This window comes from Calliphora vicina, chromosome 2 (genome assembly GCF_958450345.1).
Source record: "Calliphora vicina chromosome 2, idCalVici1.1, whole genome shotgun sequence".
Taxonomy (NCBI): Eukaryota; Metazoa; Arthropoda; class Insecta; order Diptera; family Calliphoridae; genus Calliphora; species Calliphora vicina.
The window spans coordinates 10669942-10690503 of NC_088781.1; the positions used below are offsets into that span (position 1 = coordinate 10669942).

General features: G+C 32.4%; 1 protein-coding gene across 1 annotated transcript in view; it reads left to right on the forward strand.

The window, feature by feature from the left end:
- Nucleotides 1–19092, forward strand: part of chm (chameau) — a 39528-nt gene extending 20436 nt beyond the window's left edge. The window contains exons 4-6 of the mRNA XM_065499605.1: nt 17940–18097; nt 18167–18262; nt 18342–19092. Coding sequence (XP_065355677.1) covers nt 17940–18097; nt 18167–18262; nt 18342–18458 — 371 coding nt within the window. The 3' untranslated portion in view covers nt 18459–19092. The remainder of the gene's footprint in view (nt 1–17939; nt 18098–18166; nt 18263–18341) is intronic.
- The last annotated feature ends 1470 nt before the right edge of the window (nt 19093–20562 follow it).

Genomic DNA, 20562 nt, shown 5'->3' on the forward strand with positions numbered 1-20562 from the left:
CAACCTCGATTTTTGACCTATATCTGGATTACTAAGTCGTTAATATAGACAATATCGATATCTAATGACAGATATTTCCAAGTCCTATTAAAATTTGGAAAAATATTTAAAATTTGTATTTTGGAGTATAATTTGGTGAAGGGTATATAAGATTAGGCACAGCCAAATATAGCTCTCTTACTTGTTTTTCTTTTTATTTATGAAATACTTAAACAAGTACACAAAATTCAAAATTATTCTGTTAATCGAATAATTTAAAATTAACCGATTAAATCTATACCCCGATTATTTATTTGCTCGATTAACCGATTAAACCAGCAACCCGATTAATTGAATATCCTAATGCTTAGACATTTTTTATGGCCACATAATTATGAAAGGAACATCCAAGAAATCTGTGGCATTAATATATGTAGATAAATTAATAATAAACAAGCAAGAATATTATATTCGGCTGTGCCGAATCTTGTATACCCACCATCAATATGTCACAATAAAATGTTTTTCTGATATAGGGGTTATATTTGAGTTAGGTTCAAGTATGGACCGATCCTCACAAAAGTTTATAGAAGGATTTGGGTTCATATAAAACATGTTAATGTCCAATTTCGTCAGGATATTAATTATGAATGTTCCAGTCATTTTCACCATACTTTACAGTATAATTTGACAGTACTTAGAACTAATTTGTGCAAAATTTTTTCATATTTTCCGATAATCAACTGCTCAAACATAATATTTATGACAGCTCAAAGATTATTCCGGTGAGACTTTTGTATGGGGGCTAGATGAAATCATGGACAGATATTGCATATTTTCAATACCTGACAAACCTTATTTGTATTTGTGGAAAATTTCTTCCAGCTAACTCCTTGGTTTCGGCTCTATCGTGTTTTCAACAGACAGAAAGACGAATGGACATAGCTAGATTGTCTTAGAATCGTATGAGGACCCAGAATATTTATACTTTTGTGGGTCTGCGACAAATATTATGATGTGTTACAAACGGAATGACAAAATCAATATACCATCTTTTTTGATGGGGGTGTACGAGGGTGGATTGATAAGTCTGCGACTTTAATTTTTCCGCTCCTAACTGAAAGGGCAACACAGCTCTTGTCAACAATTGACTCCTGTCAAAATTTAAACAAGATGCGTCATTTAGTTTGTGTTTGATAGACATTGATAGTAGACTACCTCGTGACCTGAGGAGATATTGGAAAAATGTGAATTTAAAGATATGACTTAAACGATGAAATCATCTCACAAAAAATAACTATTTTGATGACCTCGATAAATTTTATTTTTTGGAAGGGATACAAAAAATTGGAGAAACGTTGGGCAAACTGCATAGAGCTCAAAGGAATATTTTGAAAAATGCTATAATTTTTTATCCAAAAAGGCACGAACTTTTTAACACACCCTCGTATTTATCTATAAAGTAAACGTTGGTGAAGATATTTCTGAGATTTTCAACAAATTTTAACGAATTAATTTTTCACCATTTTTACATGTGTTTCATGTAGATTAACATTCCTCTACCGGAATCCTGAGGAATCCAGACAGACTATTATTAAAATAAATTATAAAATTATTTTGTATTTCAGCTAAATGATTTAATTCCAGCTTCTGTATTATTTTTTAACTAGTTTCGTGAGTCCATTCAGCAAAAACAAAAGTGTATATGTGTTTGCTAGTGTATATAAAGAGTATACGAGGGTCAAAGCGAAAGTTTTTATAAACATGAATTACTAGCTTAATATTTAACAAAATGGTTTCGATTTGGAATGTACCACTATTTTATTATATTAAATTTCAAAATAATTTCACTATATTTTCAATTTAAATCAAGAAACATAAGTGATTTTAAATGTACAATCTACTTAAATGTCAAGTAGATTGTATTATTTAAATACTTGTTATGTTCTTGGAATAACTTTTGTATGGACTCTCGTACACTGAAATTTACCTTTCCTATTAAACTCTGCAAAACAATACCAGACAATTTAAAAAGAGTTAGGCAGTCAGGCAGCCAATAAAATCCTAAACAAAAAGAAAATAAAAACGAACAATAGAAAGCAACTAGACGAAACAACTACAAGGCGTAAATACATACCTACATATTTGTTCAAGCAATGTTAGAACTCTAAACAAACATAAGAAGAAAATGCAGACGTCAGGGAAGTTTTCAAATGACATTGACCTTAGATGACATTGCTTTTTCGTTTAGCTGCTGCTAACAAGTACAAAAATTAATACCCGTAATAACATGCATTAATTAGTTGCAACTTCTTGAAATGTTATGAAACACAAATCATTTAACATATACATAAGTTGTTAATAATAAATTTAAATTTCAATAAAATTGGTTAAACTTCTAAGGAATAATAATAAAAATAAACCAGTGATCGGTATACATAGCCACCACAGGGACCGAACAGTTCAAATGTTCATAAAAATGATCAATATAGAAACCAAAATTCCAATAAATAGCTGATTAGATTATAATAGAGAAAGAAAGTGCATAACATTTTATTTTAATCCAAGCTCCATGTTATCTTTATGTCGATCACTGATCTAAACAATGTGATTAAATCAGATATGTCCATAGCTAAAACCGTATTTGTGTTGGTGAGCGAAAGAGAGCTCCACTCAAAGAAAAGTTTAGTGAACTAAATAAAAGATTCCAATATTTTTAAGGCTTTATTTGTTAATAATAATCAAGTCAACAATCTTAATCAAATTATCGGCGATATATTATTATAGCTCATTAATGGAGAATTCGATATTAATAATTTTCGACAAATTTGTAAATTTTTAAAATATTTTTTTTTTGCTTATTTTATTACTTTGTTTTATTTCAAATCTGAAAAAATTGTGCACAGAAGTAAATTGAGGTGAAAAAATAGACAAAACTTCAATGAGTTTTTAAAGTTCGAAATATATTAAACAATCCAAATATTTCTTTTAGTGATCATGAAAAAAAATTAAAAAAAAATCAAAAATAGTAATACACCCGCTTAGCATGTTCATTCGTCGCTGTCTTAGTGACTACTAAATCAAAGAGAATAAGAATATGTGTGTGGTTAGCTTGCGAAAGCATTGTGAAAGCATCTCTGGTTTAAAATCACCTAAAAACCCTGTCCGCTATGAAAGACATTGACGGAAAAAGCTTACCAAAATTGGTTTGTTGCATATAGTACCTTTCTTTTTATGAGTCGTACGTGTTCCGGAGATATTAAATTATAAAAATTATGTCTTATCTATTTGGGTTTAAGCAAATTCTTGTGCACCATTAACCAAATGCGATTATCTCTCGTTTCTTACTGCATTTTGTAAACTATCCATGTTTGGTATTAACTATATAAACCGCAAAAAAGTATTCCTTTCCCTTAGATTTAAAATAATTTAAATTTGTTCGCTGTATTGCATACCAATCATGTACTTATTCATTTAAGCAGGTGTGTAAGCACGTTGTTTTCTTTTTCTTTCTTTTCGTTACTGGTTAGTGACTCCCTGTGAAAACTTCTTTAACCATTATAAAGCGTGATGGAAAAAAAAACTTGACAAAATGTGGTGGTCGGTGGCCGTTTGTTGTAAGTAAGTGTTGCTAACCGGCCAAACAATCAACGAAACATGTACAATATTCTTATAAATCCACAAATACATGCATGTCGTATATGTATGTATGTAGGTGCATTGGACAATGTGCAATGGCCAAAACCCATTCATACGTCTATAATTGCGAGCACCTACCCAACTACAACTAGTCATCCATCAATTATCTTAGCACTAGTTACTAGGAAAAATGAAAGGAAAAGAGAGAAAAGTACCAACCACACTCTCGTCAGATTCTGTTCAAAATGAAGTTTATTATTCTACAATTAAAAATATGCTTGCTTTGTTTTTAAGTTCTATTGTCTTTGTTGTCTGTATAATTCGCGTTCAACACTAGTGAAGATAGTCAAAGTGTTTAAATTGTTTATTAAATATATTATAAGAAAACACAATCAATGTGTTTACAAAAGATTATCTTAATGAAATGATCACTAGTGATACATATATCACAAATCATAAACACGCTCATGATCATGCTGATATTATGCTTCAAAGATTAAGAGAATAATGCTTGTGTATCTATATTGAAGGAATATTGAATTTAGATTTCTTTCTTTCTAAAAAATTTAAGCAAAAAGGAATTTTTGTTAAGGACACTCCTATTGTTTGGAACGCAACTGTTTATGTACGTGCATAATGCATATGGTCTTGGAGAGGAAACATTATGCATGTAAATAAAATTGGCCGCTTTAACAGAGATTTAAAATTATGCCATCGTTTGCTATGAATATTTAACCCATATGGTAATTTCCTGTATTTATTTATTACTCAATTAAGGAGTGAGATCGAAAAGATCTTAACATACCTAAATGTTAATAAAAAAAGAAACCACTAAACCTATAGTTTTGATTTTTTTATTTGATTGAAATTATTATTACAATTTGTCAATTTCAATCCGCTTGCAAAATAACGAACTTGCGGAAGTTTGGTTGGATGAACAAAAGAAAGAGGAGAAGAATGCTGCTGTTTACAATTATGTTGTTGCTAAAGTTGAATCCGGCAATATTTTGAATGAGGAATAGGCTTAAGTGAAGGAAAAAAATTTTTTTTTTGTTGATGTTTTGGAAATAAAAATAAATTCGCTATTTTGAATTTGGAAAATTTTACCTCAGATTCTAAATCAGTAATCGTGAATACCCCCGTATACCGATTTTCATGTAAATCAGAAGTCATTTTAAAATTTACGCCACCATATTGGATCCGCCATTTTGAATTTGAAAAATTTTACCTCAGATTCAAAATCAGCAATCTTGAATACTCCTGTATACCAATTATCATGTAAATCAAAAGACATTTTAAAATTTACGCCACCATATTGGATCCGCCATTTTAAATTTGAAAAATTTTACCTCAGATTCGAAATCAGGTATACTCCCGTATACCGAGTTTCATGCAAATCAGTAGACATTTTAAAATGTCTTCCATTTTGAATTTGAAAAATTTTACCTCAGATTCGAAATCAGAAACCTTTAAAACCACCGTATACCGATTTTCATCTTGTTCAGTGTTTCCTAATAGTTTTGGCCACAAAAATGGGTATAATTACCTATAGTGCACTGGCCTTAGCTCCAGGCAGTTTGGGGAATTTGCCTCTCTTGGTACAAATATCACATTATTGTTCTTGTACCACTGAAGACCTTGCTTACCATAGTGACAGGATGCCAAATCAGATTTTTTGGAAAAATGTATTGCTTTTTCGTCCTAAACTTTTCTACAACATTTCCTCGAGCATAAGCAACATAAAAATATTGACCCGGAAGCTTCAATAATTCTGTCAGACATGCTTTCGAGAAGTTTGCTATTTAAAATCAGCAAAATCGGTCCACAAATGGCTGAGATATGAGGAAAAAACCAGGACAACCTCGATTTTTGACATATTTGTTTACCTATATCTGGATTACTATGTCATTAATATAGACAATATGGATATCTAATGATAGATATTTCAAAGACCTTTGCAATGACGTATACCATAGTAAATTGGACCTACAATGGGTCAAAATCGGAAAAAAATATTTTTTAACACGAATTGTTTTTTTCCACCAAAAGTTTTTTATTCGCTAAATATTAAAAAAAAACAAAAAAAAAATTTTAAATTTAAAAAAAAAATTAAAAAACAATTCGAAAAGATTTCTTTCTATTTATTTAAACATCATGTGAATCATTCCTTATACGTGAACCAGGTTTTCTATCAACGGACAGGTTCTCAGTTTGACGGCAGGCCTTTGATTGTTTAGCTAACTTTTAGTAGGACCAAATATAATTTGTTAAACTTTGGTCAGATACTTGAAATCTGATAGGCTGATATCCTTTGACCCCCTCTTTAGAACATCAAAACGAAGGTATATTCCAATTTCCAGCTCACTATCTCATATTCCGAGGTTATGTAATTTGTTTTCGACCAATATTTTTATCATAAACTTTTTACCGGTTCAACCTATTTAAATTTTTAGATACATAAGCAAGCTATAGTTCTTCTAATTGTCCTAGGTCGCCTCGTTTAGATTCTATCCGGGTTTTAATTGTTTTGTTCTAAATTTTTAACAGATTTTGTCTATTTTGAATTCCAAACATGTCTGATCAACGGACAATATTTAGAGAAAATTTCATTATGAATCAAGATTTACTTTCTGATCTAAAAAACGATTGCTTAATGATATTTATTGGCGATATGGAATTGATTATTTTAAATGTATGAATTCAAAGACTGTCTGTATTTGTATGTGTTGTCGTGTGTGATTGTTTATTAAATGTTAATTTTCATTTTGGCCAAAATAAATTAAACTCGCACTTTTTTGTCATTGTTACAGGGAGAATGTGTTCGAATGTGTTTATGTATATGTAAGTATGAGAATGTTTGTACGTCTGTCTGTCTGTCTGTATGTGAATGTGTATTTTGTATTGTTTGTTTGGTTTTGTTTTGCCAATTTACACATGTATATGTATGTGTTACAGGCAACAAAGGTCAGGATAGGTCACAGCAAAAAGGCGTCGTCCACATTTATTAGTGTCTATACAATAAACGAATCATTTTAATCGGTTAAAATATTAAATAGACTTTGTCAACAAAAATATATGTAATTCAAATTAATCACATTCAATTATAAGATGGTTCCAAACAGGCTAATGGTGACACTGGGGCTGGTATCTATGGTGCCAATTTTCAAAGGGGTATCCCAATGGGTACATTTCCATCAATATTTCAGGCGGAGATTTACGTCATCCTTATATGGCCCAATGAGTGCTTAAGAAGGAGACTAAGGAATAATAGGATATTTGTTATGTCTGATAGTCTGGCTGCTCTTAGAGCATTATCATCATGTGAAGTGAGGTCTGGTGTTGTTATGGACTACTGGACTAACCTACCAGGACTAAGACAGTCCAAACGATTCATCACCCTATCCAGATGTAGATCCCAGTCGTTTCGCTCAGAAAGGGTGACCTGAGGATACTTACTGGGTTATTCATTGGACACTGTGGTTTAAAGTATCACCAATGTATGTTAGGTAACGTTGAGAATGAACAATGCAGGTTTTGTGGACTTCATGACGAAACCACTGAACATGTTCTATGCGACTGCCCAATGCTGACATTATGCAGAACTAAATGGCTCGGAAGGGCCTTATATACATTTATACATCCCAAGTAATCTAGCGTGAAGTCAATTGTCATTTAAGTGGATAATTCGTACAAACTTTTTTCATACAAATTGTGTTGATATAATTCTCATAAAGTTTATTATCTTTTGGCTTAAGTATACAGACAAACCATGTAACCTAGCGTGAAGTCAATTGTCGCCATAGTGTCTCTAAGTAACCTAGAGTGTAGTCGCTTTAAACGTTTATTTTGTGCTGCACTTTAAAAAGTAGTTAATTTACCCACCAGTAGTAATCTATTGGAGAGTTGTCGGAGGAAGGTTTGTTTATAAGAAATCGGTTATTGAACCGTCTATGAGATGTCTTTTTAACTGACTATTTGAGGTCAGTTAGCACTCGTACATGTTAAAATAATAATTTTTGTAGCTGATCAAGTAACCAGTTAGGTAGCTAGTAAGGGAATTGACTCTATGTAACCGGTAGGTGAATCCAATGCGCTGACTACTTTGAACAGCCTCATTGTAATCTAAAAGGGTCAATTGCTTAGGACATGCACTTTTAAAATAACTAGCCACGTGGCTAGTTATGTATCTAGTTGTCACCCTAAATGATAGGTAAGTCACTAGTTCGGGACAGTCTCTTAGAACTGCTCAGTTTTGGTGGACGTACTATGCAAGACGAATTGGGTGTAAATCTTCCAAATTGTTGTTGTGTGTAAACTTTTCGACATATCGTCACATAGCAGATCTTTCCCAATTATGAAAAAAAAATTTCCCGGGAGTTCTTTCCCTTTTCTCATTTTTCCTATTCAAATTCTATGTTAAAAAAACGAAAAGGAAAAAACCTCCCGTTGAATTTTTTTCAAAATTGGGCTGATAGTGAAATGGAGCACTCGAATACTTTTAGTCTGAATATTTGATATACGTGTCTCTGAATAGACATCGACACGAGTTTAGTCCGAAGAAATGTCGAAAAACTCAAAGTCAACGACTTTGAGTTTTTCGACATAGACGTCCATTAGATTGAATATACATATGTATAAGATCACAAAACTAAACTGCAGTTCTCTGTGTGGATCTTTCCAGACGATCGATAACAAAACTTGTTCACGAATGGACGTATGCTTCTGTCACCAATGTCACCATGTCACCAATGTTTAATGAGAGGAACGTGGAAGGGTTTTCTGAAATGCTAGTGAATCATGGATCTATTCATATTCACGAAACATTTAAAAACATTTTTTTTTTACTTTCTTTTCTAACAAATATCAAACATGTTGCTACAGTATCATTTGGGAACCGTATAAGGGCAATTTGGAATGTTACAACACCATTTTTACACAAGAGTTAAAAGAAAAGAGAAGAACTAACCAATCTCATATATATATCCACTTTGTGCTCTTTTTTTCTTTTAACAAGAGTCCAATATCTCTCCACTGGCCTTAGCTCCAGGCAGTTTGGGGAATTTGCCTCTCTTGGTACAAATATCACATTATTGTTCTTGTACCACTGAAGACCTTGCTTACCATAGTGACAGGATGCCAAAACAGGCCAAAAATAAGTGGACACATTAAGAAGTCTTATGAATGGAAGCATCCTATTTTGTAAACCGAATTTTTTGGAAAAATTGTTTGCATTTTCGTCCTAAAAATTTTACTTTAATTTCCAGTCTTTGTCCTCTAAGAGTTCCTGTCTGGAACTTTTTGAGCCTTGTATGTTTTTAAACCTACGTAATAAACTGTATGAGAATTTTTACACAAGAGTTAGAGAGAAAAGAGAAGAACTAACCAATCTCATATAAATATCCACTCTTTGCGGGAGTGAGACGATTTGATGAATGATTAAGCATTCAGACTAAATCTGGTGTGAATGGTGCCCAATAACATCGAAATAAATTGCGATGTAAACGTTTGCAGATGCCTGAAGATGTGTTTTAAACTCACGTTAAATGGGCATTAGAGATAAGTAAATCGATTGAATTCATAAACGAGTTTCAAATCGAACGATCTTGTACATTGAAACAGGTTATTCGAAAGTAAAACAAGTAAATCATTTGGGTTCGATTTACAGAACGCCAAGCTATGTAAATTAGTTTAAAGCATGAAAACGATATTCGGTTTCGGTTTACAGAAATGCGTGTTAAGATGCTATCAAATTTTAAAAAAAGTTGCTAGCACAACCCAACATTGATATTAAAAATCCTATAGTATTTAAATAATTCTAAATTTACACCTTATGCAAACAGGAATAAAATAGTCAATTTAAAGTACCAAATACTTAAAAACCGATTACTTTAATGAAATAAACTTTGTTGGTTTCTTAATGTCAACACTTAAACATGGATCGATAAAGTCGTCTCGACGCTTTTTCCCATTCTTATGCATTGTATAGGAATCAGAATGGCAAAAAAAAACAAACACATTTACACACACTCTCACATTTATATACATTTATGTATTTGTATATACATATCTATGTATATATATGTTTCTATGTATACATACATATGTACATAATCGTACATATATATATGGATATGTATGAATAATGTACAAACAAAATTGCAACCAGAAAAATGATGGTGACGTTGACGTTGTTACTCTACGTTTTGTGGGGGGGTGTTTACCTTTGCTATTTGTATAGTAACGCACAAGAACTTTTACGTCGCTTCAGTCACCGTCATTCTCATTGAAAGGGGTGATTGCGAAGCAAGCGACGGATAAATTCCATTCAACCCCAAAGCATGTAACAGTAATTCATTGATGTAAAGTGAGTATTGTGGGGGCTCCGTAGATATTTAGACGCCAACAAATTTAAAGCAATAAACAAATAAAATCATAAGCTTTAAACAATATATACATTTTAGGGATGCCGAAAGGGGGTCTACATTTTATATTATGTGCTGTAGAAGGGATTTTAAAAAGGAAATAATCGGGGATCTTTTATATCTCTAAAATGCCCAAATAAGTGACTTATATTTGAGCAGATTCGATTCTTTTGCGAATACAAAGCTTTTCGCCACCCATAAAATTGAAGAAGAGAAGATGATATGTAGTGTAAAATCTTTCAAACTCATTAAACCTGCAGAGTCAGATGATATTTTCTTACGTTATTATAGCAGGCAATACCAATAATGATAATGTTACGTTTTAACCTTTTTAAAACGCTGGTCTATTTCCTTTAAATAAACCGGATACTTTTGATTGCAAATAAAAGCCGTTTAGTAGTTTAAAAATTGTAACAATTCTTTATTTATTTAAAATGTACAACAACCACAGAATTAAATAGTCACTCAATGTTTTTTATACACGTTTATAAATTCGCAGAAATACAGGTACACTTTTCACTTGAAAAACACAGCACTCAGTTGATGTTTGTTCGAAAAGCGTATCTGATAAACTCACTAACGACTGCAACCTCTGCCACTATTTATACCACTGCCATCTGCACTCTAGATTTCTCTTTAACTGTCTAAAGGTTTCTAATACATACGCCATCTGTGGTGTACTTTCAACAATGTTCTTTAACTGAATATTCGAATTCGAATATACGGTCGCATCAAACAGCGTTGCCAACTTACGATCAATGGTCAACTGAAAGCTTTTATTTCAATGTTAATAATGCCCACAGATATGTTACAGTTTGCTATTACAGCACTGTTATTTGAAAGCATTAGGCTACTTTTAAATCAGCCGTTAAAATCGTTATATTTGAATTCAAGTACAATTTCGTAACAATAATATTAAAGGACAGAGTAGAATGCAGAGACATTCCTAAATAATGGGAAGAAATGACACTACAGGCACAATTAATATATTCTCTTTCCTGTGGTCTTACGTATCAGAAGTATTCTCCCCCTGGAAAATTTCTGAGAAGGAAAAGGTAAGGTGTACACAACGATCGGTACTATTGAGAAAAATGCTTAACTATAGTTTGGGAAGTGGAATTGCAAGAACCACACCACAGACGGCATAATTATGACACTCCTCTGAAATTTGATTGTAAATAAAATGCTTTTTAAATCTTGCAATAGAGTCATCAAGAAATTGCGAATGACGTCGTGCTTCTTATTATTCGGAAAATTCTCCTCGCGATAAATGAACTCATGGAAACGGAGCTTAATGAAACACAAACTCGGGCCAGGGCGAAACAAGGCAAATAGTAAATTTGTACTCTTATTGAGAATACAGGTAGTTCAAATAAAAATTAAATAAACTAAACTTAATTTATTTTGGCTTTATTAGAAATAACAAATATTCCTATTATTTATGGAATACGATTTCAGGATTCTGACTCTATCTGGCGAATGGCTCGTTTCTGGATTTTTCTCATAGTATCGGCTTTCAATGGCACCCCACAAGAAAAATTCTAAAGAGGTAAAATCGCAGCACCGAGGCAGCCAATTGACATCGCTAAGATGGCTGATAGCCGAAACTAGTGCGCAAAAGATCGATTGTTTGATGTACTGTGTGACATGGTGGTTGGTTTCTTGCTGAAATCAAAGACTATCCAAGTTCATATCTTCCACTTCAGTCCATAAAAAGTCCGTAATCATGGCTCGGTTGCGACCGTTGTTGATCGAAATTGTACGCACCGTTAGCAATCTTCTTATTTATATAGTAAATTGGCCTATTTTTGTCGCTTATATTCAATATATGGGGGATTTCATGTCAAGTGAACCAATTTTTAAAATCGATGTCTTACGATCGGTATGAAATTTGCACCATGGTTAGACCTATTGGATAGTAACTCAGACACAATTTTTCAACAAGATCGGTCAAGAACTCTCTGAGTTATAATTTGACATTTTGTCCAAACATGTGTTTTTTCTCATCCATGTAACTTATAACCAATTGTTCTTAGCAAAATGTGTCCCAAATAGTTTAGATAGCTATTTCTTCATTCTTTCGAAAAAAAAAATATTTAAAAAAACACAAAAAATTTTAATATTTTTTTTTCTGAAATCAAAAACTTTTTCGACTTTTTTTTCAAAATGGGCCCTTTTTTATATTCCGGTATTCAGACCACCACACTTCGAATGTATCATTCTGAAATTTTCTAAGAAGCCAGTTATTTTTTTGGCGAAATGTTGAAGATTTCGATTTAAAGTAATAGTAATATAAGGATGGCGGAGGATGCATCTCTCCATTCAAATCGAGATACAGAGACAGGCCTATCTTGCTATTACGGGTGCGATAAGTTCTAGTTATGGCTCTTCTTGATGTCTACATTAAATACATTTTTGCAAGGTCAGACCTGCGACTCAGGGATTCCGGAGATACGTGGGCGGATTGGACTTCGAGTATCAGAAAATGTACCACCAAATAAATTTCGACAAACCTTATGTGATTAACGTACCGCCAAGGGCAAGGGTTATTAAAAATTAAAAATATCAAGCTTCACCGATGAATAACTAGAAGATTGATATTAGAATTGTTTCGCGAATATTATCCGATGACCGTGAACTTTCAATATCTCTCAGATGTTCTGTATTCCAGCTGGAGATTTGCGGCATTTACGACCCTCAATTCTTATGTGGTAACGGTTCGGAAATATTATTATTAGTCAGAGAATACTCTCAATATTTTTAAGATTACCTAGTACTCTATATTCCAGGCGGATATTTAATCTATAAATATATGTATCTGTGAGTCATATCAAACAACTTGTTTATTGGGATTCCTCCAACTTTTGCAGGTATTTGATATCCAATTTTTAGTACTGGCATCCCTAATCCATACGTATGCAACTGTTTATGTGTTGTGCAAACGAAAGCAGAGAGAACAACCCTCCGAAACAAAAAATTAAAAAAAAGAAATCATTGTACCCACGTCGCCAATGTTGCAACGTTTTGAAGGAGTCCATGTGTTTGTTGTTTCTATGAACATGTGCATGTATTTGTGTAGCGACGAGCAAAGGGTGTTTTTTTAAGCCCTATAGAACTTGATATTGTTAAAACTAACAAAAAAAAAGTAAATTTTTTTCGAAAGATCAGTACCTGTCATTAACATTTGAAAATGATTTCGGACATATGGCCAAAAGCGCATTCTGGACATCCAATTAAGGGCCACTATTTCAAGCATTTCTGGGCGTATGTTATGAATAATAACACAAAATGTTGGTCTCCATGGCGTCAATTGTTGCTGGTTTATCAGCATAAATCAGTGACTTCACGTGGACAAATCGTACGATTGTGGAGGCCAATTGGCAGGATTCATTTCTCGAAATCAAGTTATCGCCAAATTTTGATTTCATAGCGCCATCCTGTTGAAACCACATCACGACAGGATCAATGTCATATATTTTCCAACAAAAAAAATCATTGATCATTGTTTACGCCAAAACAACACTTAGCGATTTCCTCATTGCAATTCCCATTTTCCCCAATATATATTAATTCAGAATGCTGTGTGTTGCAGTATACTTCCGCTTGTCATTAAGTACTAAATCAATAGTAAAGAGTCGTAAATACTTCTTTTTGGGGGAGATACAAATCAAACTATGAACTGTTCACTTCGCTATGCTAATCCTATTGTTCCTTATGGCAAGAATCCATTGTCCAAATAATTTAATAAATAATTAAAGAAAATGCCTAATCCTTTGGTTTTATTCGTTCCTTTTCTTTTCATATTGTTTCTTAAATTATTCTGAGTAGTTCAGAGAGTTTGAACAACCTTCCAATTTATCCAGCCCTTTCCCCCTTCACACACCCAGCTTTTCAGCTTAACAATCATGGTGCGGTAACGACCTCCATTGACCGTAACGAGAGAAATAAGGTCCGTTGATGCCACCAGCGGGTAAACGGTAAATTTATCTGGAAGTAATGGAGTCTGTTGTGGATTGGTATCATTATTAGCAAACCCGTTAAGCCAAAAATTATCCTCATCGCTGAACACAACAGTCATCATCAGTTGCGCGAATCGATGACTGATTTTCAAAGAAAATTTGGATAATCTGGTTGTTCATGATGATTTGCTGGGTGTATACTGATCATAAATGTCAAAAAGTGAGCGCATTATGACAGTTAAACCATTCTTAAGTTATATCGGGTTAAAAAAACAGCCTTTACAAGTATGTAGATGAAATGAATGAATGGCAGTAGTAGTAGAAGTAGGGCTGGCTGGCTGGCTGTGGCCAGCCATACTACCATTAGTGTTGTTTATTGTAAAAAAAAAAATAATAACAAAAAAAAAGAAAATTAAAGTATAACACTCTGCTGTGTAACTCTCAAATATTTTGCACACGGAAAGAAGTAGCGTGCAAGAACATTGGGTTGAATGGACGACTAAAGTTAAACTGAGTTTTTTTTTATTGCTGCTGATGTTGTTGTTGCTGCTGCTGTTGTTGTTGTTTTTATTATTGTTGTCATTATGATTGTTGTTGTCGTAGTCTTAGTCACATTGAGTCAGAATGAGTAATCATCATTATTATCATGCGAGTACATAAGGAGATAGATAGTCAAAGAGTCGTGGTAACAGAGAAGAGGTCATTTGCTGTTTGCTTCTCATACTTTAGGATTTAACAATGAGCAAAGGATGGCGGCTTCGCTACTGTCTAGACTAGTGAACATTTTTTTTTTATACCAACGGATAACAATGCACATTTTTTATTTTATTTATTCTATTCTATTTCGTTTTTTTGTTTTTTTTGGAGTACGTGATTGTTTGATTTAATCAGAGTATAAAAAAATTGTTAAATTTTAAATTAATTTAATATTCATCTTTTATTTTAAAACAAAAGGAGAGAGAGATAGAGAGCGGTTGGCTTTTTTTTGTAAGTAAAGAAAGCAATGCAAATTTGGAAAAATTAAAATACTTGTACATTTTTTTCAAGGTTACATATTTAATTTGGAAAATGTAATTAAGAAACTTTATCAGTTTCAAAACTTTGTTAGTTAGCTGTAGGATATACGCATAGATGAATACATAATATATCTTTACATATATTAGATTTACTAACTTTGTGTTTAGATATAAGAATGCCGTTGTAGATTGCTAAAGTTTGACATTTTAATGATCCATATGTTTAGAACATTTCTGTTTGCATTTTTATTTTCGTGACGTTCAAAAAATTTAATTAAATCTTCAATGTTTATCAGTTACAATTGTTTCAAGTTCAAGGCCATTGTAACACAAGTAATATGATCTATCAGAATTTAAAGCACAAGATCACAAATGGGATCGTTTAAACTTAATTTGTAATGAAATCATTTGACATTGAGAGAAACTATTCTCTTCGGAAAAACAAGGAGAATATCTTATTAGATCAGGGATGCTTTTGTATGTAAACAAAGCAAAACTAAAAAAAAACATATGTTATTATTTTACATCATACTGAGCATGACCTTGTGTCACATTTTCTGTTATAGCAATGAAATTTTTATAAGATCATTTTATTATTTTTTAAAATAATCTGAAATTTCAATAAATTTTTTAAAAATTTGAAATCTTTTATTTTTTATTAAAGTGTGTATATAAAGCACTCATTTAACTCAAAAAATTTAAGAACATTGGATTGTCCAGCCAGCTATTCAGATGAAAAAATAATGAATATTGGGTGGATGACTTAAAACTGCGAGATTTTTTAAAATTTTTAGCTTTTATTTTGAAACATTTGTACAATATGAATTTATTTAAAGTATTGGCCATTGTTAGCTATGACCTTTACCCATCTTTCTGGCAACATATGGATTCCAAGCCAAATGAACTGCTCATCTATTGAGGTCAAGAACGAATCAAGCGAATGTCGGATACTCTGTTCCAAAGTGAAGCGTATCACAGAGAGAGAGCGTTCTGCATCGATCGAAAGAAATAGTAGAGGCAAAACTTCCCAAATACTTCAATCTAAATAGTTTTTAACAGGTATTGCAACATGTGGCCGAACGTTGTCATGATGGAATATTATGGTTTTATGTCTGGCAGAATATTCTGGTCATTTTTGGGCCAATGATCGCTTCAAACGAATCAGTTGCATTCGGTGCAGGTTTCCTGTGATAGTCTGCCCAGATTTCATCAGCTCATAATAGATAGGACCCTTTTGTTCCCATCAAATACAGAAAATTACCTTAGGTTATTTGGCTTAGGTGTCGATTCGGCTGGTCGTCCGGGTTTCACATATGATCTCTTACTCTTCGGGTTCATTACGAGTCCATGGATGCATTACGAATCCATTTTTCATCGTAAGTAATGATTTGGTGCAAAAATAATTTTCTTTTATAGCGTTCAAGTATCATTTCGGGAATGCAAAATCGTCGTTCAAGGTCTTTTGACTTCAATTCATAGGTACCCAATTTCCCTGCTTTTGGATGAATCCTGCTGATCGCAAACATTTTGAAATTGCTGCTTGAGTAGCTACCAATGATTTTGCCAACTCTTATTGAGTTTTATAAGAATCTTCCTGGAGTAATGCCTCCAATTCTAGGTGTTCAAACTTTTTTGGCTGGCCTGGGCGATCTTTGTCTTCCGTGTCAAAATCACCACTTCTGAACCGCACAAACCATCTCTCTCACGTTGAAACCGATGGAACAAACTCACCATAAGCTTTGGTGAGCAATCAGTGTGCTTCAGCGGTACTTTTTTCAAATTAAAGAAGTAAAATAAAACTTCCCGCAAATGACGATTCGTTGATACAAAATTCGACATTTTCGAAGCAAAAAAAAACTGTTGTTTACACAAGAATGTTCAATAACTAAGTGAGAAGAAATGACAGATTAAAAACAAAAACCGCGTTCAAAAGATACGCCATATATTGTAAATACCGAATTTTTAAGTCATACTCGAAATAGTTTCGCTCGGACTCTATAAAATTTTTATTTCTTGCGATTGTATTGATCTTTCAATACGAGCAAAGTTATTCGGCACTCGAAGTTCTGTCTGTCTTTTGAAATAAATTTTCTGAAGCCCCCAAACAAGTTTTGATTGATACTTCAATATATCAGGTATATATTTTAAATCGGTTGATATTTTAAATCGGGAAAATCGGCCCACAAATCGCTGAGATGTAAGCAATACACACACTTAATAATTTACAAGAATACACTGGTAACAGTTGATGTTAACTCTAACAGCGCCTATCATAGTCAGCTGACTGACTACAACTTGCTGTTAATATTTATATACACTGTGTCATCTTTTAGAAGTTTCGTGAATTATCGAACGGACAAAACTAGAATGTTCTATATCTAGAATTTCAGCAGCCTTAATGTTAAGTAGAAGTATCCACTTATGACAATATATACAATGGTGGATGATGAAACCAGACGTTAAAACCGTTAAATTCAAATTGACAGTACAATTTCTAATGAAAGGCAGCTTTATACTATGTATAATATACGTAGGCACTTCGCAATTCTAGTTCTATGGGTCATTCCAAGAAACTTTGTCGAAGAAACCATACCTAAAAATGAATTTCGAGCCCATACATTTTTCAAATTAGGTAGTTTTCCAAAATATTTGAGAATTGAGGCAAAGGAAAATTTTTTTTCTGAGTTTCGTAAATTTTTTAGTTTTGATCGCAAATATTTATCATGGGATATGATAAATATTTGTCATGTATAGACAGGGGGAAAATACTATACACTTTTCTAAAGTGATTTATAAAAATATAGGAGAACAATTCCTGCCTAATAAGAAAATAATTAGTGACAAAAAATTAGAAAATGAAATATAAATTTAAAGACCTAAATATTTACCGCCATAATCATAAACAATATTTAACTTTTTTTTAGGTTACCTGTTGACCAGGGTGGAACGGAAAATAGGTTCTCCAGAAAAACCTTTATCTGATTTGGGTTTAATATCATATCGTTCTTACTGGAAAGATGTATTATTAGAGTATCTTTGTAATCGTACCGGAAATACTTTAAGTATAAAAGATGTTTCACAGGTAAGTGTTTCATATTAATTCAAATATAAAACTAAAAGCTCATAAAACTCTTAATATAATTTAATTTAGGAAATGGCTATTTATTCGTATGACATAGTTAGTACCCTACAAGCATTGGGTATGATGAAATACTGGAAAGGCAAACATATAGTACTTAAAAAACAGGTAATACTTTAATAACTCATGCTTAAGTAAAACAAGCTTAATAAAGTTTTTATTTTTAATATTTGTGTGTATGTTACAGGATGTTTTGGATGATTATGAGGAGCGTATCAAAAGGCGTGGAACATTTCCTAAAATAGACGAAGCTTGCTTGCGTTGGAATCCTTTTGTGCCGCAACAAAATAATAACTCTCCCTGAAAAAGGGTCATACCCAATTATGATTAAGCTAAAATGCCCGTCATTAAATAAGAAACATCTCTTTTTTTTCCTTCCTTCCTTTCTTTCTGTAATTTAAATAAAACAAAATCTTTTTCTTTTTACAAAGATTGTGGAACAAAGAAAATCTCAACTTTAATGTTATTAAAATCAAAAGAAAAAACAAATTCTTTGTTTTCCCATAAATCTGTACGAGTCTGAGTCATTGAGTTAAAAATTTTACAACAGTCACTTTTTATTTTGGCAATTATTAGTCACACATGCGCATCTACAGGTTTTTTTTTACTTCACACTGCAAAAGGAGTTTTGTTGTTGTCTTTTTATTTCGAATACTATTCATACATGTATAACTAACTAACTAACTTCATACTCTTATTATTTTTTTTTATTTCATTTTATTTTTGTGTTTTCTCAACGATTCAGCTGCTGCACATTAAGTATATAATTATTAATTATTTATATGTGTAAATATGTTTAATGTATTAGTTTTAAATACTTTAAATAACAAAAAAAAGAAAGAAATATTTGTAAATGCAATTAATGTATTGTTAAGAAGAGAAATACAATATTAGTTGATACTCCCATAAGCAATAAATAAAATTCTTTATTTACCCTACTTAATGAATTACTTTACTTTATAGTTTTGTGTGTATGAATCCATTTCTGGTATATTTTTGGCATATACTAGTTGTCAAACGATACATAGTATTTAATATACCTAACAAAATTTTGCTACCATTCATCAGGCCAGCCAGGCACGTCATTTTCTTATACTTGCTTTTACTGCCGCCGCCGCCTGCAAAACTTACATACTCCTAAAATTTATTAAGTATACAGTGGCATGGATAAGTATTTGACGTGTTTTAGAATTACTTATATGTTTCATAATTTTAGCCCATAATTGATGTTGGTTAATTTAGCAAATAAATATATTCGATGTACAGTGATTAATAGAATACAATTTTAATTAGTATTTAAGAACAAATAGGTCTCAAACTGATAATAGGTACTGTAAATATCGTGGGCCTAATAAGCTGTCCGGATAGACTAGACGATAGTGTGCTGGGCTATCCGAGAGTTGCGGGTTCGATTCCCTCCAGAGACTCTGGGTGTATCTATGAACAAGCTAAAAGCTTCACAGTTTGTATTTGTTTAAACAAAAACTCGATTCGAAAAGGAAAATGTTTGTATTAAATAACTATCATTAAATATACATATTCTCTATATTAATGACTTACAGTGGTGGCCGGGAAATTAAGACAAAAATTGTTTGCTAAATTCCATGTAATTGTCAATTATTTTTTCAAATATTTCCACAAATATGTATGCATGAGGACTGTTTTAACACACAAGAGTGTTTTATTCGACTGTGTCAATTCATACATATTCACCATGAACACATAAAATTTTTCTACAACTTGACCAACTTAAATAAACATATTTTCTCACATTTATATCACTATAATTTTATTATTATAAAATATTTGGACCAAATTTCGTATTTTTAGTTCCATTAGTTTCGGTCATATCATGTTATTAACAGCGGATGTTCGCTGAGGTGGGTCAACGTATTTCCACATATCTTTGTTAATATATGTTTTACCAATTTTTCCAAACATTTTTCAGAAACTAGAAACATTAATAATAAATTTCATACCCTTAGAGGTCCTTTTATTTTGGCTGTATCGCACTTAAAATTCAGTTGATGAAAAAAATTCAAGTATTTGTCTTAAATTGGTGGCCACCACTGTATATAGATCAAAAATCGAGGTTGTCCTGGTTTTTTCCTCAGCCAGTTGTTTGAAGACTTTCTCGATTTTAAATAGCAACCGAACTGGGACTATAGCGGATTTATTGATGTATGAATCATGTAGGTAAATTATATATATCGACTACGCTATATATAAAGATCCAGAATATATATTCTTTATGTGGTCGTAGTTGTTGATTTGGCAGCCCTTGGCCGAGTGAATTCGGACCGGTAGAACAGTCTGTCGTGGGAATGTTAATTGTTGTATCATCATTGGTTTGATAATGTTAACCCGTGCGGTATCGGTTTTGAAGTAGAGTTGTGAAAGTATTGAGT